The sequence below is a fragment of the Canis lupus genome, chromosome 11 (assembly GCF_011100685.1).
Source record: "Canis lupus familiaris isolate Mischka breed German Shepherd chromosome 11, alternate assembly UU_Cfam_GSD_1.0, whole genome shotgun sequence".
NCBI classification, from domain to species: domain Eukaryota; kingdom Metazoa; phylum Chordata; class Mammalia; order Carnivora; family Canidae; genus Canis; species Canis lupus.
Genome location: NC_049232.1, coordinates 23,419,445 through 23,444,803, shown reverse-complemented (window position 1 = coordinate 23,444,803; position 25,359 = coordinate 23,419,445). Strand labels below are relative to the sequence as shown.

General features: G+C 45.0%; 1 protein-coding gene and 1 long non-coding RNA gene across 8 annotated transcripts in view; both read left to right on the top strand.

Moving 5' to 3' along the window:
* Nucleotides 1-25,359, top strand: part of MACROH2A1 (macroH2A.1 histone) — an 84,763-nt gene that overhangs the window by 24,231 nt on the left and 35,173 nt on the right. For all 7 annotated transcript variants that reach the window (XM_038552216.1, XM_038552215.1, XM_038552214.1 and 4 more), the window contains exons 3-4: nucleotides 13,127-13,233; nucleotides 13,642-13,839. In XM_038552216.1, coding sequence (XP_038408144.1) covers nucleotides 13,127-13,233; nucleotides 13,642-13,839 — 305 coding nt within the window. The remainder of the gene's footprint in view (nucleotides 1-13,126; nucleotides 13,234-13,641; nucleotides 13,840-25,359) is intronic.
* Nucleotides 3,871-5,991, top strand: LOC119873892. Its single transcript, XR_005366701.1, has 3 exons — nucleotides 3,871-4,803; nucleotides 5,071-5,244; nucleotides 5,748-5,991. It is a non-coding gene; the product is annotated as an uncharacterized LOC119873892 (long non-coding RNA).

Here is a 25,359-nt window from a genome sequence, read left to right as displayed (position 1 = left end):
CCCTGTCAGGGCTCTTTAAATGAAGCTTCTCTTTATGTGATACTCTTCACATCATCTCATTTCGGCAGACTTCTCCGAGTGTTCATCCCTTCCTGAGATAAATTTAAGAGCCAATGTCTGTGATTTTCCATATCCAAACACACATATCAACCATTTCCTTGTAAATTAACTCAGAGTCCTTGATGGGGAGTGAGGGGGAGTGAGCAGCAGGCAGAGGGCCCTGCCTGTCTGCCAGACCCTGGGTGGGAACAGGTTTCTCTGGGCCTGCCCCAGGCTCCGCGCCCTTCCATCTTCCTCCCTGGGCGTTGACTTGTGCTGTGTCAGCAGCTGGCTAAGGCTCTGCCTCTGCCCTGGCCCACACCCTGTGGGGTCAGACACCAGCCCCAGGCCCCATCCTGAGGCAGAGACCTCCCGTGGGGCTGCCGTGGGTGCTGCGTTCTATCAGGGTAAGTCTGGCAGCCCCAAGGTTAATCGGGTTCAAGTGCATTTTTCAAACATATGTAAACTGTTAAGTGTAACAGCGAAGAATAAACTGTCGGGCGAGGAAACACCAGGTTTTCTGTATTGCTCTTCTCCTTCTCCTCCCAGTTCTCACACACGTGACAGCCTCTGTCCACGTAGCCAGCCCGTTGTTTTGATAGAGGAACCCAAGGAGAAGAAAGAATGGTTTTCTTCCCCTAGAAATCAAGCTTACTCTGTAAAAGACGAAGTGTGTGGTTGTAGCCTCAGAAGCAGTAGCTGATACCTACCAACTGTTGTAGCATATAACTTGATTCATGAATCCTCACCGAATTCATTAGGCCTGAAGGTGACCTAATGATTGTCCCCATTCTCTAGAAAGGGAAAGCAAGCCTCAGGTGTGTGTTGGCACTGCTACAACCAAGTGCGGGAGCTGGGATTCACGCCTGCACTGACAGCAGGCCCCAACCCCAGCACGGTGCAGCCGCTGCACCCTGCTAAACACAGACCACTGAGGTGAGCTAACACAGAAGCACTGGAGGTATTCATTCCTTGGGCTGGGTTGGTGGGGCAGAGGAAGGTAGTGTCTGTCAAGAATCCTGTCTCTGTTTGTTAATGGGCGTAATGCAGAATTACTTAGTTTTTAACTTTGAAATATGAAAAGCAGGTTACTAGAGAAACTTCCAAATTAGGCTGTGTTTCTATTCTTACTGCGAGACTCGGGGAAGGTGGGAAACTGGACCAGATGCTCATGGGCTCTTAGGGGGGTGTCTATAACGTGGGCTTAACAGCAAGGGACAAGTGTGTGTTGGACTCCGAACATCTGCAGAGAAGCCACAGAATGGCTGATTGTTACAAAATACTTTGTATCCTGTACACACACACACACACAAATGCTACTTTCTGTTACTGCTGTAGGTTTTATTTTCTCTGTGGAATTCCTGGTTCCTTTGAGGCCCCAGGACAGGCAGACTGGAGAGCTTTTCTGTGGCCCATGAATGAGGTCCCAGGAGCCTTGGGTTGACAGCTCAGCAGGCTTCAGACTCTGCCACTCATCTCCTGAAAAGGTGAGATGCAGGCCGGTGGATTCTGGACCCCCGGGAGAATTGGAGGAAAGTGTGGTGCAGTCAGGATGCAGGAAACTCATAGCAATCACTCCCCGATTGGGGTTGATTGGGTTAAGGCTTTCCAGAATGGTGTAAAACAGTTCTGAACTCAGTGAACTGCTGATGGAAGCCCGATGAATTGAAAGAAATACAATAAACAGATTGCTCGTCATGTTGTTGGCTTTGTAGCAAATATCTGTTTTCTCCTCGGGATTACGTGAACATTTGCTTTCCTTTGATTTCTGGTGGTTGTTTTCAATATTTCTTTTGTTAGCAGAGATGCTTCAAAAAGCTCTGTAGAGCCCCTGACTCTTGCTTTTGCAAGGTTTGTGTTTAGAGTTTGGCGCAGCCTCCACACATCACCTGTTAGCTGTTAGGGGTCTAATTCTGTAAGCCATGACTTCATCTCCCTAAAGGAAGAGAGACAGAATGCTTCAATACAGCAGATACAGTTTAGTTCAAGATGTTTGGGGGGTGGGGTAGGGGGAAGACTCTAAGCCTTTGGTCTCTGGATGAACTTGGAAAGTAGACCTGTCAAAGGTATTCACGTTCAGACAGCTGGTCGTAGCTGAAAAGGCTGCCAAATAATGCCATTATTCACGGCTGTGGGAATTGTGTCAAGTGGCCTTAAAGCAGTCATGCTCAGTGGGACTGGGCAATGGTGGGCCCAGGGGGCCTCCGCAGCACTTGCTGCTCTGAGAAGAGACTAAGGTCACATTGCTGGTCCTGGCACTACAAATGATGGCTCTGGTGGCTCACAACTTGCCAGACTGGCCCTGGCTAGGAGTGGGAACCAGAGATATTTGGGTGTTTTGCAAGTTTGATCTTAAAACGAACAGATCTTTAAAAAAACTCATAAGCTGACCAGTGTTGCTCCTCATTCAACTTGTCCTCATGCAACGTTTATCATTGGGAACCTGACCACACTTAAAGTCTTCTCCAGAACTGGCCCCAAACCTGCCCATTGCTGGTCATTCGCTGGCCAGAAAGATGTGGCTTGAGCAGGTGGAGAACCCGGTTCAGGGTCTGTTTCTTCTCTTCCTAAGTGTTCTTGCCCGCTTTCCTTCTGTGGTTTCTTGTAGATTCAATTTGTTTCAGTTATAGCCACGATGGCTGTGGCTCCTGAAAACTCCCTCCAATGGGGGATCCAAGCATTGAGCTCTGGAAACCATGAAAAGGACCTGGGTCTGTAGATGTGGTGCTTTCCCTGATTCTCTTTCCCAGAATCCTTTTCCTTTAATCCAGGTAGGCAAATTTAGAGATGCACAAGACACAAGATGAATCAGGTGCAGGAAATCCTCCCTTGCAGGAAGGCATGGGTTTCATGCAAGTTGAGGTGGAGCTGAAGCTGGCTCTGGCTGCCCCAGGAGGCTGCCCTCTTGCTTGTGGGCCCTACTCACTGGGTAGGGGCAGTGCTCATTTGCAAAGGCGATGGTCAGTTACTAGGAAGGAAAGTGAACGAGGGACTCTCCTTTGGTGGCACATGCCTTGCCACAATCCCTCACAGCCAGCACCCTCTCCCCCCCTGCAGCAGGCAGCCCTCTCCTGCCCAGGCAAGGCCCTTGTGATGGCTGATGCTGAAACTGGCCTGAGGACCAGAGGGTGGGCATTGATGAAGACCTGGCGAGGCCTGAGCTCATTCATGCTCTAGGTTCCCACCTTTGTTAGCTGTCAGATGCGGCCTTTGTCTTTTTCCCTGGCTGCTTATACTGCACCAGCTCTCTGCCAGCAGCAGCGGACTGGGCAGATGGGCATGGAACGTGCTTCTCATAAAAGGTGTGCCTCCAAGGTGCTGTGTGTGTGTGTGTGTGTGTTTGTGTCCCTTGACAAAGGAGTTGCTATGGTAACTACCCTCTGGAAAACATGCAGGAGTAAACAGAAGATAAAGCTCTTGCTCAACTAACTGGAGTGTGAATCTGTGCCCCTCTGTATTATCCTCACTTGACACACCTCCTCTCTCTCCTCCCAGGCTGAGCCAAAGGCCTTCCCTGTGGCAGTAGAGCGTGGGAGGGCCAGTCATCTTGGCACTCGCAGATCGCAGATGGAAGGCGAGCTCAGGTTTGCAGCAAGAAAGGAGTGGTAGATATTCCTGCTCCTTGGTGAAGGCAGAGGAATGAGACCCCTGCCCTCTCTTTGCAAGGAGCTGCAGTGCTCCTCATCCCTTGAGACACCTATCTTTAGTATCACTCCCCGGTGGCTTGGGGCTGAGTCAGCAGTAGGTGAGCACAGTCCTTGAGTTTTCCCAAGTGGAGAAACACAGGCCATTGAAATTTCAGCCACAGAGTAAGAGTGGGGTGGGGAAGGAAAGCCCATGGAAGTGAGGGGAATTCCTGGAGGATTGAGCTCCAGATTTCTGAGCCATGGGTGTTCCTTCCAGGCCAGGCCACCCTTGTATTACGTGCTGCCTGCCTCCCACCCAAATTAGTGGCCCAAGGCCACTTAGTTGTGGTGACCCACCTCTCCCCCTCCCCCTCGGGTTTTTGCATCCTTATCACCACCACGTTGGCTTTGGTGCACACAGGACAAGCTAAATGAGCAGTGCCTGAAGTAAGACCACAAACCTTCCCCACAGTGGCCACTGTACCCTCTCTGGGCATGAGCCCTTCAAGTAACACTGTGTCTGCGTCCCTGAGAAGCTGTTATTTCACACGATCTTGCCAGAGAGGGGGCTGAGGGCACTACTGTGGGTCTAATGAAGGCCAGGTGAAGCTTACTTAGCACATAATGGGGAAAAGGCTATAATCCATCCACCTTCCTCTGTATGTTCCAGCTCTGCAGATACTGTTGGCTCCTTGTTTCCCTGTAGTCTCAGAAAACCAGGGACAGTGAGGGGATGGTGGAGGCCAGGAAGAATGCTAGGTAGGCTACAACTCTGTGGGACCAGTTGCTCCTCTCTGCCTTGTTGCCACTTGGGACCCAGCACGGAGCCCAAGGAGAGCCCACAGCTAGCTCTTTCTTCTCTGCCTTTACTCCTAGAGTCTGCTCACCTCAGGCGAGGCTCCTACTGTGGCTTCCTCACCAGCCATGGGCAGGACAGTAGTGTCGCAGTATGGTGCCTCCTCCATGAATGAAGGATGGAGTAGCCCAAGCTGGGCCCATTTCTGTATCATGGCACCTGGACCCTAGGGTCACTCCAGCATCCCAAACACCCTTTTCTGCTTGGCTGAGATAGGTCCATCTCTGCTGGGCATTGGAACACCTTGCCATTGTCACTTACAGGGAAGCTTCAGTGAAATTGGTAGGTGGGCTTTCTGCCCCTCCGGCTGCACTCAGGCTGCATGGGGAGCAGTCCCCTTGGGACTAACTGTTAAGGGTGGGAAATGGGCTGGCTCTCATCCTGTCCTCATGGGGCCTCACTCTAGCCATTCTCAAATGGGAAATTCAAGGTCAGGGTCTCTGGCCTGGGAGCATCAAGGTGGCACAGATCTCAGAGTGCCTCAGTGGTAGCGCATCATCAATGATGTGATTATTGAGTAAATGAATTCCTGCCTCTGATTCATCGTAGAAACCTGCCCCAGGTGTGACTGGTTTTCCACCACTGTCAATAGGAGAGTTTGCATGAGCAGCCACCCATTCATTCTTCAGCGTCCTATGCCATAGTTACTGCGTTGGATTCAGCAGCTAGAACTCCATCATGTATACCATGTAATATTGTAAATTCTAAATACAGGATTTTCAGGTAGCTATGATCTTTTCTCTGCTTATTTTATAGTGATTCTGAGTTTGGACTTTGCTGGAGACCTCTAATATTGACAACATAACCCAGAATACTAGAAATTCCTTAGTTCAGGGGGAGGTCACACTTGAGCTGGGCCCATGGGAGTGGTCATAGGCAAGACCATGACATGGGCAGAATTGCAGGCATGGGGAGGGGGGCTATAAGATGTATTTTTGGGTCCATCTGGGTTAAGAAAATGAGGAAGTGATGTTATTTATCAATAGAACTATGTTGCTGGGGAGAAAAAAACTCTTGCCAAAGGATACCTACTATTTTGCCCCATCTTTGGTGCTGTGGAAGAGCCATTGTCTTGTCCAGTGAGGGCCTGCCCTGAAGGATGGGTAAACGAACCCTAGCACCACCTGTGGGCCGGGCTCCTAGCTGTCTAGTTTTTAAACTGTTTTACAGTATCCAGCATACAGAATGCTAAAATACCACACACCTAGATTTTTTTTTTTTTTAAGATTTTATTTATTCGTGAGAGAGAGGAAAGAGACAGAGGCAGAAGGAGAAGGCGGCTCCCCGTAGGGAGCCCGATGCAGGACTCGATCCGAGGATCTGGGTATCACGACCTGAGCAGAAGGCAGACACTCAACCACTGAGCTACGCAGGTACCCCTGCATACCTAGATTTAATAGCACTTAGCATATCACCACATTGGCTTTACTCCATGGAATTTGTCAGAATTATTTGAGAGTAAACTTCAGATGTCAAGATCCTTTACCCCTAAGTACTTGGGCATGTATCTCTTGTGAACAGTTCTCTGGGGGGGGAGGAGCAAGATGGCGGAAGAGTAGGGTCTCCAAATCACCTGTCTCCACCAAACTACCTAGAAAACCTTCAAATTATCCTGAAAATCTATGAATTCGGCCTGAGATTTAAAGAGAGACCAGCTGGAATGCTACAGTGAGAAGAGTTCGCGCTTCTATCAAGGTAGGAAGACGGGGAAAAAGAAATAAAGAAACAAAGGCCTCCAAGGGGGAGGGGCCCCGCGAGGAGCCGGGCTGAGGCCGGGGCGAGTGTCCCCAGGACAGGAGAGCCCCGGCCCGGAGGAGCAGGAGCTGCACCGACCTTCCCGGGGGAAAGGGGCTCGCGGGGAGTTGGAGCAGGACCCAGGAGGGCGGGGAGGCCCGAGGGCTCCCGGGGACAGTAACAGCAACTGCGCGCCCAGGAGAGTGCGCCGAGCTCCCTAAGGGCTGCAGCGCGCACGGCGGACCCGGCGGGACCAGGAGCAACTGAAGGGGCTCGGGCGGCGGCTCCGCGGAGGGGGCTGCGCGGCCCCGGGAGCAGCTCGGAGGGGCTCGGGCAGAGGAGGAGGCTCCGTGCGGAGGGGGCTGCGCGGTTCCAGGAGCAGCTCGGGGGAGCTCGGGCGGCAGCTCCGCGGAGGGGGCTGCGGCCCGGGAGCGCGAATCCACCAGCGCAGGCCCCGGAGCACAGGGCGCCGGGACACAGCCCAGGATCCCGCCTCCCCCCGGGACAGGCAGAGGCCGGGAGGGCCCAGGACAGCGAGGACGCTCCTGCCCCAGCTGAGCAGATCAGCGGCCCCGCCCCGGAGCCTCCAGGCCCTGCAGACGGAGTTCCTGCCGGAGCTGAATCCAGGTTTCCAGAGCTGCCCCGCCACTGGGGCTGTTCCTCCTGCGGCCTCACGGGGTAAACAACCCCCATTGAGCCCTGCACCAGGCAGGGGCACAGCAGCTCCCCCAACTGCTAACACCTGAAAATCAGCACAGCAGGCCCCTCCCCCAGAAGACCAGCTAGACTGACAACTTCCAGGAGAAGCCAAGGGACTTAAAGAACACAGAATCAGAAGATACTCCCCGGTGGTTCTTTTTTTGTTTGTTAGTTTTTGTTTTTGTTTTTGTTTTTGTTTTGTTTTGCTTTTTGATTTGTTTCCTTCCCCCATCCCCTTTTTTTTCTCCTTTCTTTTTCTTTCTCTTTTTCTTCTTTTTTTTTTTTCGTTTTTGTTTTTTTCTTTTTCTTCCCTTTTTTTTTCTCTTTCTCTTTTCTTTCCTTCTTTCTCTCCTCTCTTTTTCTCTTTTTCCCAATACAACTTGCTTTTGGCCACTCTGCACTGAGCAAAATGACTAGAAGGAAAACCTCACCTCAAAAGAAAGAATCAGAAACAGTCCTCTCTCCCACAGAGTTACAAAATCTGGATTACAATTCAATGTCAGAAAGCCAATTCAGAAGCACTATTATACAGCTACTGGTGGCTCTAGAAAAAAGTATAAAGGACTCAAGAGACTTCATGACTGCAGAATTTAGAGCTAATCAGGCAGAAATTAAAAATCAATTGAATGAGATGCAATCCAAACTAGAAGTCCTAACGACGAGGGTTAACGAGGTGGAAGAACGCGTGAGTGACCTAGAAGACAAGTTGATAGCAAAGAGGGAAACTGAGGAAAAAAGAGACAAACAATTAAAAGACCATGAAGATAGATTAAGGGAAATAAACGACAGCCTGAGGAAGAAAAACCTACGTTTAATTGGGGTTCCCGAGGGCGCCGAAAGGGACAGAGGGCCAGAATATGTATTTGAACAAATTCTAGCTGAAAACTTTCCTAATCTGGGAAGGGAAACAGGCATTCAGATCCAGGAAATAGAGAGATCCCCCCCTAAAATCAATAAAAACCGTTCAACACCTCGACATTTAATTGTGAAGCTTGCAAATTCCAAAGATAAGGAGAAGATCCTTAAAGCAGCAAGAGACAAGAAATCCCTGACTTTTATGGGGAGGAGCATTAGGGTAACAGCAGACCTCTCCACAGAGACCTGGCAGGCCAGAAAGGGCTGGCAGGATATATTCAGGGTCCTAAAGGAGAAGAACATGCAACCAAGAATACTTTATCCAGCAAGGCTCTCATTCAAAATGGAAGGAGAGATAAAGAGCTTCCAAGACAGGCAGCAACTAAAAGAATATGTGACCTCCAAACCAGCTCTGCAAGAAATTTTAAGGGGGACTCTTAAAATTCCCCTTTAAGAAGAAGTTCAGTGGAACAGTCCACAAAAACAAAGACTGAATAGATATCATGATGACACTAAACTCATATCTCTCAATAGTAACTCTGAATGTGAACGGGCTTAATGACCCCATCAAAAGGCGCAGGGTTTCAGACTGGATAAAAAAGCAGGACCCATCTATTTGCTGTCTACAAGAGACTCATTTTAGACAGAAGGACACCTACAGCCTGAAAATAAAAGGTTGGAGAACCATTTACCATTCGAATGGTCCTCAAAAGAAAGCAGGGGTAGCCATCCTTATATCAGATAAACTAAAATTTACCCCAAAGACTGTAGTGAGAGATGAAGAGGGACACTATATCATACTTAAAGGATCTATTCAACAAGAGGACTTAACAATCCTCAATATATATGCTCCGAATGTGGGAGCTGCCAAATATATAAATCAATTATTAACCAAAGTGAAGAAATACTTAGATAATAATACACTTATACTTGGTGACTTCAATCTAGCTCTTTCTATACTCGATAGGTCTTCTAAGCACAACATCTCCAAAGAAACGAGAGCTTTAAATGATACACTGGACCAGATGGATTTCACAGATATCTACAGAACTTTACATCCAAACTCAACTGAATACACATTCTTCTCAAGCGCACATGGAACTTTCTCCAGAATAGACCACATATTGGGTCACAAATCGGGTCTGAACCGATACCAAAAGATTGGGATTGTCCCCTGCATATTCTCGGACCATAATGCCTTGAAATTAGAACTAAATCACAACAAGAAGTTTGGAAGGACCTCAAACACATGGAGGTTAAGGACCATCCTGCTAAAAGATAAAAGGGTCAACCAGGAAATTAAGGAAGAATTAAAAAGATTCATGGAAACTAATGAGAATGAAGATACAACCGTTCAAAATCTTTGGGATGCAGCAAAAGCAGTCCTAAGGGGGAAATACATCGCAATACAAGCATCCATTCAAAAACTGGAAAGAACTCAAATACAAAAGCTAACCTTACACATAAAGGAGCTAGAGAAAAAACAGCAAATAGATCCTACACCCAAGAGAAGAAGGGAGTTAATAAAGATTCGAGCAGAACTCAACGAAATCGAGACCAGAAGAACTGTGGAACAGATCAACAGAACCAGGAGTTGGTTCTTTGAAAGAATTAATAAGATAGATAAACCATTAGCCAGCCTTATTAAAAAGAAGAGAGAGAAGACTCAAATTAATAAAATCATGAATGAGAAAGGAGAGATCACTACCAACACCAAGGAAATACAAACGATTTTAAAAACATATTATGAACAGCTATACGCCAATAAATTAGGCAATCTAGAAGAAATGGACGCATTCCTGGAAAGCCACAAACTACCAAAACTGGAACAGGAAGAAATAGAAAACCTGAACAGGCCAATAACCAGGGAGGAAATTGAAGCAGTCATCAAAAACCTCCCAAGACACAAGAGTCCAGGGCCAGATGGCTTCCCAGGAGAATTTTATCAAACGTTTAAAGAAGAAATCATACCTATTCTCCTAAAGCTGTTCAGAAAGATAGAAAGAGATGGAGTACTTCCAAATTCGTTCTATGAAGCCAGCATCACCTTAATTCCAAAGCCAGACAAAGACCCCGCCAAAAAGGAGAATTACAGACCAATATCCCTGATGAACATGGATGCAAAAATTCTCAACAAGATACTGGCCAATAGGATCCAACAGTACATTAAGAAAATTATTCACCATGACCAAGTAGGATTTATCCCTGGGACACAAGGCTGGTTCAACACCCGTAAAACAATCAATGTGATTCATCATATCAGCAAGAGAAAAACCAAGAACCATATGATCCTCTCATTGGATGCAGAGAAAGCATTTGACAAAATACAGCATCCATTCCTGATTAAAACTCTTCAGAGTGTAGGGATAGAGGGAACATTCCTCGACATCTTAAAAGCCATCTATGAAAAGCCCACAGCAAATATCATTCTCAATGGGGAAGCACTGGGAGCCTTTCCCCTAAGATCAGGAACAAGACAGGGATGTCCACTCTCACCACTGCTATTCAACATAGTACTGGAAGTCCTAGCCTCAGCAATCAGACAACAAAAAGACATTAAAGGCATTCAAATTGGCAAAGAAGAAGTCAAACTCTCTCTCTTCGCCGATGACATGATACTCTACATAGAAAACCCAAAAGTCTCCACCCCAAGATTGCTAGAACTCATACAGCAATTCGGTAGCGTGGCAGGATACAAAATCAATGCCCAGAAGTCAGTGGCATTTCTATACACTAACAATGAGACTGAAGAAAGAGAAATTAAGGAGTCAATCCCATTTACAATTGCACCCAAAAGCATAAGATACCTAGGAATAAACCTCACCAAAGATGTAAAGGATCTATACCCTCAAAACTATAGAACACTTCTGAAAGAAATTGAGGAAGACACAAAGAGATGGAAAAATATTCCATGCTCATGGATTGGCAGAATTAATATTGTGAAAATGTCAATGTTACCCAGGGCAATATACACGTTTAATGCAATCCCTATCAAAATACCATGGACTTTCTTCAGAGAGTTAGAACAAATTATTTTAAGATTTGTGTGGAATCAGAAAAGACCCCGAATAGCCAGGGGAATTTTAAAAAAGAAAACCATATCTGGGGGCATCACAATGCCAGATTTCAGGTTGTACTACAAAGCTGTGGTCATCAAGACAGTGTGGTACTGGCACAAAAACAGACACATAGATCAGTGGAACAGAATAGAGAATCCAGAAGTGGACCCTGAACTTTATGGGCAACTAATATTCGATAAAGGAGGAAAGACTATCCATTGGAAGAAAGACAGTCTCTTCAATAAATGGTGCTGGGAAAATTGGACATCCACATGCAGAAGAATGAAACTAGACCACTCTCTTTCACCATACACAAAGATAAACTCAAAATGGATGAAAGATCTAAATGTGAGACAAGATTCCATCAAAATCCTAGAGAAGAACACAGGCAACACCCTTTTTGAACTCGGCCATAGTAACTTCTTGCAAGATACATCCACAAAGGCAAAAGAAACAAAAGCAAAAATGAACTATTGGGACTTCATCAAGATAAGAAGCTTTTGCACAGCAAAGGATACAGTCAACAAAACTCAAAGACAACCTACAGAATGGGAGAAGATATTTGCAAATGACATATCAGATAAAGGGCTAGTTTCCAAGATCTATAAAGAACTTATTAAACTCAACACCAAAGAAACAAACAATCCAATCATGAAATGGGCAAAAGACATGAACAGAAATCTCACAGAGGAAGACATAGACATGGCCAACATGCATATGAGAAAATGCTCTGCATCACTTGCCATCAGGGAAATACAAATCAAAACTACAATGAGATACCACCTCACACCAGTGAGAATGGGGAAAATTAACAAGGCAGGAAACAACCAATGTTGGAGAGGATGCGGAGAAAAGGGAACCCTCTTACACTGTTGGTGGGAATGTGAACTGGTGCAGCCACTCTGGAAAACTGTGTGGAGGTTCCTCAAACAGTTAAAAATATACCTGCCCTACGACCCAGCAATTGCACTGTTGGGGATTTACCCCAAAGATACAAATGCAGTGAAACGCCGGGACACCTGCACCCCGATGTTTCTAGCAGCAATGGCCACTATAGCCAAACTGTGGAAGGAGCCTCGGTGTCCAACGAAAGATGAATGGATAAAGAAGATGTGGTTTATGTATACAATGGAATATTACTCAGCTATTAGAAATGACAAATACCCACCATTTGCTTCAACGCGGATGGAACTGGAGGGTATTATGCTGAGTGAAGTAAGTCAGTCGGAGAAGGACAAACATTATATGTTCTCATTCATTTGGGGAATATAAATAATAGTGAAAGGGAATATAAGGGAAGGGAGAAGAAATGTGTGGGAAATATCAGAAAGGGAGACAGAACGTAAAGACTGCTAACTCTGGGAAACGAACTAGGGGTGGTAGAAGGGGAGGAGGGCGGGGGGTGGGAGTGAATGGGTGACGGGCACTGGGTATTATTCTGTATGTTAGTAAATTGAACACCAATTAAAAAAAAAAAAAAAAAAAAAAAAAAAAAAACAGTTCTCTGCAGGATAGTGACACTACGGTCACACCCAAGAAAATTAATAATCCTTTAGGACCCAATACCCAATCTATGACTAGATCTGTTTTCTCCAGAAAAACTTATAACTTTATTTTTGGTAATCAGTATTCCATCAAGCATTAATAGGCTTGGTATGTTGTGTTTTATTGTTTTGTGTCATTAACCTGTTCTACATCCTACCTCTTCTGGTTTATGTTTTTAGGATGTTGACATGGTGGTGTCCCTTCATATCCTTCTAGTTTTGAGTCTGAATGTGTAGGTGCTCCGTGTTGCTCTTGTCAACAGAGATGGGCCCCACCCCTGCCGGCCCACAGCACAGGCATGACCCGCTGCTCACGATGCCCCGCTCGCTCCCAGGGCCACACTGATGGCTCTGCACAGGGCTGTGTGGAGGGCCGATTACAGGCAACCCATTCTGGGAAACAGGTTCACGAGTCTGCTCCACCACTTCCTACTGAGGGACCTTTAGATGGTGGTCCCTTCTCTCTGAGTCTCTGGCTTTTTGTCTCCAAAACAAAGGGGATGGACTGGGGGCCTCCTGATCCCACTCAGCACCTCTGCAACTTGGCTTGAAGTTGGCAGGGCAGAGCGCCTGCAGCTTCATGCCTTGAGGTAGCTGCTTCCTGAGGCTGCTGCCCGTGCCCATTCCCAGCACCATGAACAGGGAGATTGGGAGGATGCCTGAGATCCTCTGACACTAACATTACCGGCTGTTCTTTCCCTCTGCTCCCCACAGCGGAGATTCTGGAACTGGCTGGCAATGCAGCAAGAGACAACAAGAAGGGACGGGTCACGCCCCGGCACATCCTGCTGGCTGTGGCCAATGACGAAGAGCTCAATCAGGTATGGGGCTCTCCTTTGCCTCCTGCCCCAAAAACTTGGGTCCACAGTCCTACTACCCAAGGGGCACAGGGAGGTTGATGTTTGGCTGGCTGTCAGAGGTGCACGCTGCATTTTGGACATCTCTGACACCCATGCCAGTTTTTCCTCGAGGCTTTATTTGGGGACAGGAGGAAATGAAATGAGGCATTTGGCTCTCCCTGGAGGGAAGACAGTGGAGTCCCACTGCAGTGAGGGACTCTGAGGACTTGCTTTCTGTAAATTTAGCCTGGGTCCCGTCAGCATCCTTGGAGGTGCCATGGAGGAAGGAGCTCTAACAACTAAGCAAGAATGAATGAGCAGGGCAGACTTCTTCTAGGTCAGAAGCAGGGTGGACAGGCTAACCATCTGCTACTTTGATTTTCCTGCAAGCTGCTAAAAGGAGTCACCATAGCCAGTGGGGGAGTGTTACCAAACATCCACCCGGAGTTGCTAGCAAAGAAACGAGGATCCAAAGGGAAGTTGGAAGCCATCATCACGCCACCCCCGGCCAAAAAGGCCAAGTCTCCATCCCAGAAGAAGCCCGTGTCTAAGAAAGCAGGAGGCAAGAAAGGGGCCCGGAAATCCAAGGTATGTGATTTGGTAGGGGTATGGGGGTTGGGGCAGGGCAGATGTGCATAGGTGAGGTCCTGAGTGGCTCCCCCCATGCTGAGGGCTTATCCAAGGACTGAGGAGGAACATGTGGGAGCTGCTTGTTCAAGTGGCCAGAATCTGAGCAAAAAACCTGCATTCTTGCAGGCATGGGGTTGGTGGTGGGGAGGTTGGGAGACCCAGGCTGGAAGGACCCCATTCCTGGCCTGCCAGGGAGATGCTCACACCTCGGGGAAGGGATCTGTGTGTGCAGGAGCTTTCCTGTGCTAGGGGTGGCTGCCATTGGGTCCTGCCTAAAGGTGCTGGCTGCCAGCTGCCCCTGACACCCTCAGAACTATCAGTGTGTTGCCATGCCCACATGTCCTCCTCTGAGCATCTTCGAGGAAGGATGGTTCAGACAGTTTGCTCTTTAGAATAGTTGCCTTGTTAAGGGAGAAAACAGATGTGTTATTCAGATGCTCTTACCAGACTGAGCTTGGACGGAGATGAGGTTCTAGGTGCTGATTGTTTTGTGGTCGAGTGAAGCCTTGTCATTAGTATGATCTGATGTCTTCTTGAGTGGGGCAGGCCGGCTAATCCCCTGCCCTGATCCTCACAATGGAGGTGCAGCTGCTCATTCTCAGGAGGTCTGGGCCTGTGGGTGGTTGTGTTCACTTGTCTGAGCATCGGTGGGAGGCTCCGAAGCAACTGGAACACATGCTCTGTGTTCCTTCCTCACTGGACCCTGCCTGTGAGCTATTGTCACAGCCTCAAGGGCCAAAAATTAGGGACAGTGCAGTGAAAGGTCATCATTAATAAAATGGAATCTTCAGCTGTCCTTCTTTGCCTTGCCCTGGGGCACCTCCTTAGGTGTGATCCTTGTGGTCTCTGGCCAGACCTAGAAGAAAGTTTCACCTGGCAGGGACCTGCCTATTCTTTGAGACTCTCAGTAGTAGCTTCTGGAAAAAGCCTTGTGGGTCAGATGCAGTGTCAGCATATTCTTCCCACCAGAACCCAAAGCCTTTGACTACATGGGATGGTGAAGACCTCTTCCCAAGGCGAGGCTGCAGGAGCACTGCTCCTCAGCCACGCTGCTGCCCGCGCTCCCAGCACGTCCCCTCCTCTGACCCAGTCCCCTGGCCTCTGACTCCACACCTATACAATTTGCCAACCTTTGGTAGTTGAGGTGGAAGAAGCTGCACCGTCTGGGTGCAGACAAATGCTGCCCTGAATACAACAAAATCTGGATTGGTCTTGCCAACAGACCACCACCCTGGCCACCACCAGGCCGCCACCTGACTGAGATTCCTTCCCAGGTCTCTGAGAGAGAAACCCGTTACTGAAGAATCTCCTACATGTTCTTTCCAGGCACTTGTACTCCACCTTGCTCACAAGTTCTACACGAGTTCGCAGAATGCTGCCTTACTCATTCCTGCCAACTGTGAAATTAGCAGATTGAACTGTGTCTTCCTCCCCTTTCAAGATTTGCGTTTGTGGGGAGGAGCAGGGGAAGAGGCCTGTGCAAGCCTTCCTAAATGTTAGAAGAGCAAAATGTCAAGTCCCTCATGTCTAGATCATGGGTCCTAGGGAACTGGCTGCCCCCAGGGCAGGGCCCTTGGGCTTTGGCTTAGCCTTCCTTGAGCTGTGGCCCGAGTATGGTCCTTGTTTATGTAGACTCCTTGCTTATTGACATCTGAGCAGCCCCTCCAGCTGTGTGCCTCGGGCAACCCTGGGCTGAACCCTGCTTGTGTCACCCCTTATGTCCTCCTGGTACTTTTTTGCCTGACATCTTTCTGGCCTTCCCACTTTACTAAACACTAGGAACTCTGTTTCTTTCTTTTTGGACTTAAAATGAAGGGTGTGTGTGTGTTTGTGTGTGTGTGTATGTGTCTTTAGCTCCTGGTAGCTATATTTGGAACTTACTGTTTCTAATAACCATATGCCAATAATCACTCAAACACTCAGCTTTCCCCTTGATTACAAAAGCAGGAAGTCTGTTATGGTGGTCTGTTTTTCTTCCACACAATAAAACACATTGTCTGCTTACTGTACCAGTATTTGGCTAACATTAAACCCTGGGGGAAGCTGAAATTGGAACCGTGAACAGCTAATTTTCAAAACATTTGTTTAATGTAAATTGTGGTGTCAGCTCCCAGAAACAGCAGAGAACCTGCATCTCCAGGTTTAAGTGGAATGTTCTGAAAATAACCTTTCCAGAGACACGCAGAAAAAGCCTTAGGAACATGCTAAAGCACTTGGAGTAAAAGGGAGTTGGTATTTTTCAAGTGTCAACACTTGAATTCCAAATCATAATTTTCCCCCCAATTCTATATAATTGGGAGGTTTTGAAAATCTCCAGTTGTGACAGCTGAGTCAGCTATCATGGAACCAGTTAGAGGAGGCAGCAGAACCCACTGGGGCTGGGAGTCCAGAGCCCGGATGGTGCCTTAGGGCTCCTCCTTCCTACTTGGGTGGCCTTGGGAAAGTCTATGCCTCAGTTTACCGCCCTCCCATAAAATGATGAGGTCCATTCCAGCCTTATATTTCAACGACTGAATATTTACACCATTGTTTCTTATTAGGTAATATGTGTGAGAGTGGGGATAGTGCAAGGAAGGATGCTGTAAGATCTCACTGTCACCACAGCCCCCCCAAGCCTCCCCAGAGCAGTCTCTGTAATGAGAGTTTATGTACCTTGCAGAGAGTCTATGCATATAAAAGCATGGAGACCTGTAAAGCTCTCCTTGTCATCCCTGCCTTTATTTTTAAAGATTTTATTTATTTGAGAGACAAACTATGTGCGAGCATGAGTGGGGAGGGGCAGAAGGAGAAGGAGAGAGACTCTGAAGCAGACACCATGCCGAAGGTGGAGCCTGATGCAGGGCTTGATTCCACGATGCTGAGATCACAACCTGAGTTTAAATTGAGTCAGGGGATCCCTGGGTGGCGCAGTGGTTTGTTGCCTGCCTTTGGCCCAGGGCGGGATCCTGGAGACCCGGGATCGAATCCCACATCGGGCTCCCGGTGCAGGGAGCCTGCTTCTCCCTCTGCCTCTCTCTCTCTCTCTCTGTGACTATCATAAATAACAAAAAAAAAAAAAAAAAAGAAATTGAGAGTCAGACGCTTAACTGACTGAGCTACCCAGGCACCCCCCCCCAATACCTGTCTTTAAATATTTATAAAAATGCTGTTACCCACTGTTTTGGCAGGGTGGCACAGTGGTTAAGGGGGCCAGCTCACTTGGTTTTGTGTTCTAATTCTGCCATTTCCTGGCTGTGTGACTTTAGGAAGTGACTGAATTTCTCTGGTATCTCCGTTTCCTCACCTGTGAAATGGAGCTGGAACACGACGGGGTGGTTGGAAGGCTCAGGAGAGCACGGTGTCAGATCCTTTTCACAATGCCTGGTGCACACGTTTGCTGCTGCTCTTACTCCCTTGTTCTTCCACCACTCTGAACATAGAGCTGGCTCTGGAATATTTTGTGGTGTGGTTCTAGTGACCTAGACTGTAGGCAAAACCCCTCTAACCTGTTCTCTGTGAGTGAACTTGCAGTTGTTCTGAGCATTCTGCCCAGCAGTGCCACAGTGGCCCTGATGGTATGTGGGTGTCCATGCTCACGCATCTGTAGGACAGAGTTCCTGATGTGCGGTTGCTGAGGCAGACACTTCTGATGGCTGTTGCTTACACACACAGCATCTTACTCCGTTCAGAAATTTGAAACGCTGCCTCCTCCTTTTAACATTTAACACCAAAGTTGTTGCAAGAAGATGCATTCCTTTGGTCAGTAGTCATTGGATATGCACGTGCTCATTCTCATTCCTGCTGCTGAGGGTCCAGCAGTGAACAAAGGCCCTTGGCCTCTGGGGGGACTCACTAAGCGTTGGTCTGGTGAGGGCAGCAGAGTCGTTATATAAGAGGTGTAGGGGGCAGTGGGCACTGTGACAGGAGTACAACCGAGTGACAGCAGAGGGGTTGTTGCTTTACAGAGGCAGTCAGGTCAGGCCTCTCTGGTAAGGTGACCTTGGAGCAGAGACGCGAGACATAAGGTGTCTAGATGTTCAAATGACGGGCGGGAGAGCACTTGTGGCAGAGGACCAGCAAGCATGCCTGTCCCCTCCCAGAGGGAGCTCGGCAGGGCTGGTTCTCCATGTTTCCAAGACTTGCACACTTCTGGCAGTTGCACACTTGCACACTTCTGGCACTTCAAGCCTAGGAGTGCTTCTTTATGATAACGGTTTTCAAATGCAGAAAATACTAAAGATTCAAAGGAAGCTGTTTATGCTGAAAGCAGTCTAAGACTGCTTGTTAGAATGTTTACTGAGAGCCATAGGATAACCTTTAGGGGATCTCCAAGAAGATTGTTTTTGCCAAAATTCTGGATTAAAAAATCTCTCACCTAGGGTTTTTCTTATTTCTTTTTAGTTTTTATTTTAATTCGAGTTAGTTACCATGCAGCATCCTATTAGTCTCAACTGTACATTGTAGTGATTCAACCTCACCTGGGACTTTTCAAAGATAAACCGGACTACCACCCCCAACTAAACTATACCCCTCACGTGGAAATCACCCCCTGGACCATGAAGGTACGCCTGGTCCTCACTGCTTGGCAGAAAGGCCATGATGAATTTGATAGAGCACCTTTTTGTTTTCTGAGAAATATTTAAACTGGAAATCGAGTGATCCGTGTCTGGGTAGGGGATGCCAAAGAAAGAGACTGGTTTTTGTGAGAAGCTGCCATCCTTGCAAAATATTGCTGACCTTTTAATGAGCTTTCTTTTTTTATTTTATTTTTATTTATTTTTAATTTTTAATTTTTTAATTTTTTATTATTATTATTTTTTTAATGAGCTTTCTAGCCAGTCAGACATGAGGGCGAAAGAGACCGGGCATAGGTAATCTTGGGTTGATGATTTCACATAAGGCTCTTTGGACACTCAACCCTACGTGTTCTTAAATAGGTCTCCCCCTGACTCTGACTGAATAGGTTTGCACTGTTGAAAACAGTGAAAACAGTGCAGCGTGCAGGTCCCATACATGAGATGTTTGGATTTGTAGAACAATATTAAATTCTCCAACATCAATTATGTTGGAGGTTGACAAAGAGTATTGCTTGCTAGCTTTTTCCCCTCCTCCTTTTTCTCCTCCTCCTGGGAAAAAAAAAAACATCTACCACCAACTATCACCATTTCATAAGAGAAAATGGCATTTTCATCTGAAAAGGCTGGGAAGGGAAGTAATCCCAACTATAGCCTCTATGTAAAGCTAAGAGGGGAACAGTTACTATGATTTGAATGCAGTGACATCTCATGAGGCACCTGAGTGCACCTAAACTACCCTGTCGTCCTGTCGTGGGCTGGGAATCTGGCACGGAAGAGACATGGGCTATCTGCCAAGTAGCCAGACTACAGAGAACTGGGATGGAACGGCCTGTCCTACACAGACAGGGTTTGGCAGCTTTCTCTCAAGGCCACTGGTTTATCAGTTCTCCCACCTTAGACTCATTTTTCCCATGGGGAATCAAAGGCAGAGGAAAGTTAAGCAATTTGCTCTAGGTTACATCACTAGTAGAACCAGATATCTGATGCAGAATTTCAGAGCCCAAACTTCATGTCACCCGTGTGTCCTGTGACCATGGACCACTTGGTTCCCTTGGGAGAAGCCCCTCTGTTCTGTAGGTGGAGGGCTGACATCCATTGTAGGGCAAGTGGGGCAACTACTTAAATATTTTTTTTTTCAATACCACACTCTGGACTCTAGCTGAATATATTTGTACACTCATGATGTATATATTCTGCTTAAAATTTCCACCACTTGTCCTCTATAGCACTGTTTTCCAGTTTTATGAAGATATGCTTGACATACAGCACCTCATACATGTAAGGACTTGACTTATGTATATTGTGAAATGCTCACTACATAAGTTTAAATGATAGCCGCTGTCTCCTGTAGATTCAAAAAAAGCAAAAGTGTTCGTTTTTGTGATGACAACTCTTAGGATTTACTGTCTTAATAACTTTCAAAAACACCATGCAGCACGATTAACTATAGTTGTCATGCTGTGCATTACACCTCCTGTACTTCTTTACCTCATAACTAGAAGTTTGTACCTTTTTGGGTAATATTTAAGAAAAGAAATATGGTTGAACTACAATGTTAAATTAGTTTCGGGCATATAGTGTAGTGATCTGTCTTCTCTGTATGTTTTACTGTGCTCACTGCGAGTGTAGCTACCATCTGTCACCCTGTAACATTATTATAATTTCATTGACTTAATTCTCTATGCTACACCTTCTATCCTTGTGACTTATTCTGTAACTAGAAGCTTGTACCTCCTACGGCCTTTATCACCCATTTGCCCATCACCCTACCCACTTCTCCCCTGGCAGCCATTACTTCTCTGTATTTATGATTCTGTTTCCGCTTTTTGTTTTATTCATCTCTCTTTTTTTTTATTCATCTCTTTTGATTTTTAGATTGCATATGTAAGTAATATCCTATGTTACTTACCTTTCTCTGATTTATGTAGCATAACATTCTCTAGGTCCACCCTTGTTCAAATAGCAAGATAAGACAGAGTAATATTCTATTGTGTGTGTATGTGTATGATATATGTATATACCACTTCTTTGTGCATTCACCTGTTGATGGACATTTGAGTTGCTTTTCTATCTTGGGTATTGTAAATAATATTGCAATAAACATAGGAGTGCATATATCTTTCCAAAATAGTGTTTTCTGTTTCTTTGGGTAAATAACAAGTGATGGAATTACTGGATCATATAGTAACTGTATTTCTTATTTTTTTTTGAGGAACCTCCATATAGTTTTCCACAGTGGCTACACCAATATATATTCCCACCAACGGTGCACAGGGGTTCTTTTTCTTCACATCCTCGCCAACACTTGTTTTTTCTTGTCCTTTTGATATTAGCCATTTTGGTAGGTGTGAGGTGATAACTCATTGTGTTTTTTTTTTTTTTTTTCATTGTGGTTTTGATTGGCATTTCCCTGATGATCGGTGATGTTTTGCATCTTTTCACATGTCTGTTGGCCAAATATGTCATCCTTGGAAAACTGTCTACTCATGTTCTCTGCCCATTTTTAATTGCTTTTTATTTTGATATTGAGTTGTAGAAGTTCTTTATATACTTTAGATATTAACCCCATATTGGATATATCATGGCAAATCTTTTCCTATTCAGTAAGTTGCCTTTTTATTTTCTTGATGGTTTCCTTAGCTGTGCAGAAGTTTTTTAGTTTGATGTAGTCCCAGTAGTTTGTTTTTGTTTTTGTTTCCCTTGCTTAGGGAGATATATCTAGAAGAATGTTGCTAAGGTCAATATCGGAGAAATTACTGCCATGTTTTCTTCTGGTTTTATGGTTTCATGTCTCACATTTAGGTCTTCAATGCATTTTGAGTTTATTTTTGTGGAGGGTATAAGGAAGCGGTCTAGTTTCATTCATTTGCTTATAGCTGCCCGTTTCCCAGCATCATTTACTGAAGAGACTGTCTTTTCCCCATTATGTATTTTTGCCTTTCTTGTTGAACCATATAAGCATGGGCTCATTTCTGGGTTATCTATTCTCTTCATTGATCTGTGTGTCTCTTTTTGTGCCAGTACCATACTGTTTTGATGACTACAGCTTTTGTAGTATATCTTGAAACCTGGGACTGTGATACCTCTAGCTTTGTTCTTCTTTCTCAAGGTTGCTTCGGCTATTTGGGGTCTTTTATGATTCTATATGAGTTTTAGTTTTCTTGTTCTAGTTCTATGAAAAGTGCTATGGGTATTTCGGAAGAGTTTATGTTGAATCTGTACATTGCTTTTGGTGGAATGGATATTTTAACAATATTCCAATCTGTGTGCATGTAATATCTTTTCATTTCTTTCATCATTGTCTTAGACTGTTCAGAGTACAGGTCTTTCTCCTCCTTGGTTAAATGTATTTCTAGGTGTTTTATTCTTTTTTTGTGCAATTATAAATGGGATTGTCTTAATTTCTCTTTTTGCTAGTTCATCATTACTGTATAGAAACACAACCAATTTCTGTGTATTAATTTTGTATCCTGCAACTTTACTGAATTTGTTAATTCTAGGGGGTTTTTGATGGAATCTTTAGGGTTTTCCTGTATAGTATCATATCATCTGCAAACAATGACAGTTTAATATCTTCCTTAACAATTTGGATCCCTTATATATATTTTTTTCTTTTTTGATGGCTGCAGCTAGGACTTCCATTACTTTGTTGAATACAAGTGGTGAGAGTGGACATCCTCGTGTTGTTCCTGATAGGGGAAAAGCTATCAGTTTTTCCCCATAGAATATGATGTTAGCTGTTTTTCACACATGGCCTTTATTACATTGAAGTATATTTCCTCTAAACCCACTTTATTGATAGAGTTTTCATCATGAATGGATGTTGAATATTCTCATGCTTTTGGGGGGTGCATCTATTGATGATCATGTGATTTTTATCCTTCATTGTGTTGATGTGGTGCATCACATTGAGTCATTAGCAAATATTGAACCATCCCTACATCCCCAGAATAAATCCCACTCGATCATGGTGAATGATCTTTTTAATGTATTCTTGAATGCAGTTGCCTAATATTTTGTTAAGGATTTTTTAAAATCTGTGTTTATTAAGGATATTGGATCTAGGACACCAGGACCCTGCTCCCCATCCACCCATGCTCCCAACATGTAGGGGGAATGTAAACCATGGCATTAACCAGTCTTCCTGACCTGGAGAGAATTCTAGCAGCTCCTCTGCCATTTGGGAGTTCTAGGGCTGGATCTTTTACGTAGTAGCCTCTCTCTTAAGCAAAGGCTGTTTTTTTCAGTGCCCCAGAGTAGATAGATCTGCTTCCAGTGCTTCATTACTATTCCTCCCTACTGCAGTTCATTGCAGCAATGGTGGGGGTTGCCTTCGTTATCATGCTTCCATCTCTTTTGCTGTTTTTCTCTATGTGGTCTCTTTATCTTTTGTTATGTAGAAGCTGTTCAGTCAGCCCTCAGCTCTTCAGAAGGAATTGCTATATCAGTTGGAGTAGATTTAGTGTGTCTGTGGTGGAGGTGAGTTCAGGGTCTGCTCACATCACCATCTTAGACTGGAACTCTAGGTGAAAGCTGGTGTCTTTTGACCACTGACATCCAAGTCCCCCACAAATACACAATGGTAAGTAAAAAATGAGGTACAGGGCCTTAGATGGAATTTGAGCAAGTTAAGGGACCTTTCTTTATCTTCGTAGTACATTTAACTTCATTGGAGAATTTATTTTTTTTCTCGATTTTTGTCAAGATTGTGTTGGATTCATTTGGGTTATTGTATGTAGCAGTTAGCACTGAGTCTGTGCATTTCAGGATTGGAATTTACCACCAAGGGATGATACATTCTGCTCTGGAGATATTTAAGTTGTTTCCAATTTGAGGCTCCTACCAAGATTCCTGCTACAAAGTACATGCCTTTTGGTGCACACATGTTATGTTGTCTTGGGAGAATACCTTTAAGAATTGTGATATCATAGGGTATTCATATGTTCAGCTTTAGTAGAGAGTGCCAAATAGTTTTCCCAAGTGGTATAAAAGTATGGAGTCCCAATGCAGCAAATGAGGCAGGCTTGCCAAGGCAGGCTAATTTGAGAGATAAATGTTGAGAGATAAATGTTAGCCATCCTGGTGGGTGGTGCATAGTCTTGATGACCAGTTAGCTTTAACATATGCTCAAACAAATTTTGGCCCTTTGTTTTTTTTTTTTTTTTTATTTATTTATTTATTTATTTATTTATTTATTTATTTATTTATTTTTATTTTTTTATTTTTTTTATTTTTTTTTATGATAGGCACACAGTGAGAGAGAGAGAGGCAGAGACACAGGCAGAGGGAGAAGCAGGCTCCATGTACCGGGAGCCCGATGTGGGATTCGATCCCGGGTCTCCAGGATCGCGCCCTGGGCCAAAGGCAGGCGCCAAACCGCTGCGCCACCCAGGGATCCCAATTTTGGCCCTTTGGATAATTCCTTTTGTGCTAGTGTTTTGTGCTGTTTTAAAAATTAGGATTAGCTATCGATTTTAAATGACTTACTTCCTTTTATATTATGGATATGGATTCTTTTTTTATTGAGATGTAATTGGCATTTAATATGACAGTAATTTCAGGTGTACAACATGACGATTTGATATTTGTGTACATATTGTGAATGATCACCATAGTATGTCCAGGTAACCTCTACCAGCATACATAATCACCAAGCTAGTTTTCTTAGGATGAGAACTTTTAGGTCTACTTTATTAATAGCTTTCAAATATGCAATACAGTTTTACTAACTATAGTCACCATTCTGTATATTACCTCCCCATGACTTCTTTCTTTTATAACTGCAACTTTGTACCTTTTTAAAAAAATTTGTTTATTCATGAGAGACAGAGAGAGGCAGAGACACAGGCAGAGGGAGAACCAGGCTCCATACAGGGAGCCCCATGTGGGACTGGATCCCAGGTCTCCAGGATCACACCCTGGGCTGAAGGCAGCGCTGAACCGCTAAGCCACCCGGGGTGCCCAACTTTGTACCTTTTGACCTGCTTCACCAGTTACACACACATACACATACCCCACTGCCTGTGTCAACCATCAGTCTGTTCTCTGTATCTAGGAACTTGGGGTTTTTTTTGTTTTGTTTTTTTTCTTTCGGTAATTCTACCTATAAGTGAGAACATACAGTTATTTGTCTTTCTCTGTGGTTTATTTCACTTAGTATAATGCCCTCAAGGTCACATCTGTCTTTTTATGGCTTAATAGCATTGTGTTCTATATGTGTGTGTGTGTGTGTGTTTGTGTGTGTAGATGTATATATAAAATGATTTAGAAGATATGTATTATAAGACATAATAAAAATAATATGACATTAAATATGTAAGGACATATATATTAGAATATAAAACATGTTAGTGTATATAATAGGTAAACACCTTTATCAAATTTTCACATATTCTTTATCCATGTTTCCATTGATGGATACTTAGGTTCTTTTCATTACTGGGCTATAAATACATAAATAATGCTGTAGTCAACATGGGGGTGCACATATCTTTTGAGGTAGTGTTTTTGTCTTCTTCAGAAGTAAACATTGCTGCATCATATGGTAGTTCTATTTTTAATTTTCTGGGGAACTTCTGTGCTGTTTTCCATGGTGGCTGCACCAATTTACATTTCCACCAACAGTGCACAGGGAATTCCCCTTCTCCATGTCTCCATGTCATTTTGATAGCAGCGTAATAGGTGTGAGGTGATATCTTACTGGGGTTTGGATTTGCATTTACCTGATGATTTGTGATGTGGAGCACCTTTTCAGGTATTTGCCATCTGTATGTCGTCTTTGGAAAAAATGTCTACTCAGATTCTGACCACTTTAAGTTTTTATTTAAATTCCAGTTAGTTAACATGCAGTATAATATTCCTTTCAGGTGTGCACTGTAGTGACCTAACACTTTGATACAACACCCAGTGCTCATCACAAGTG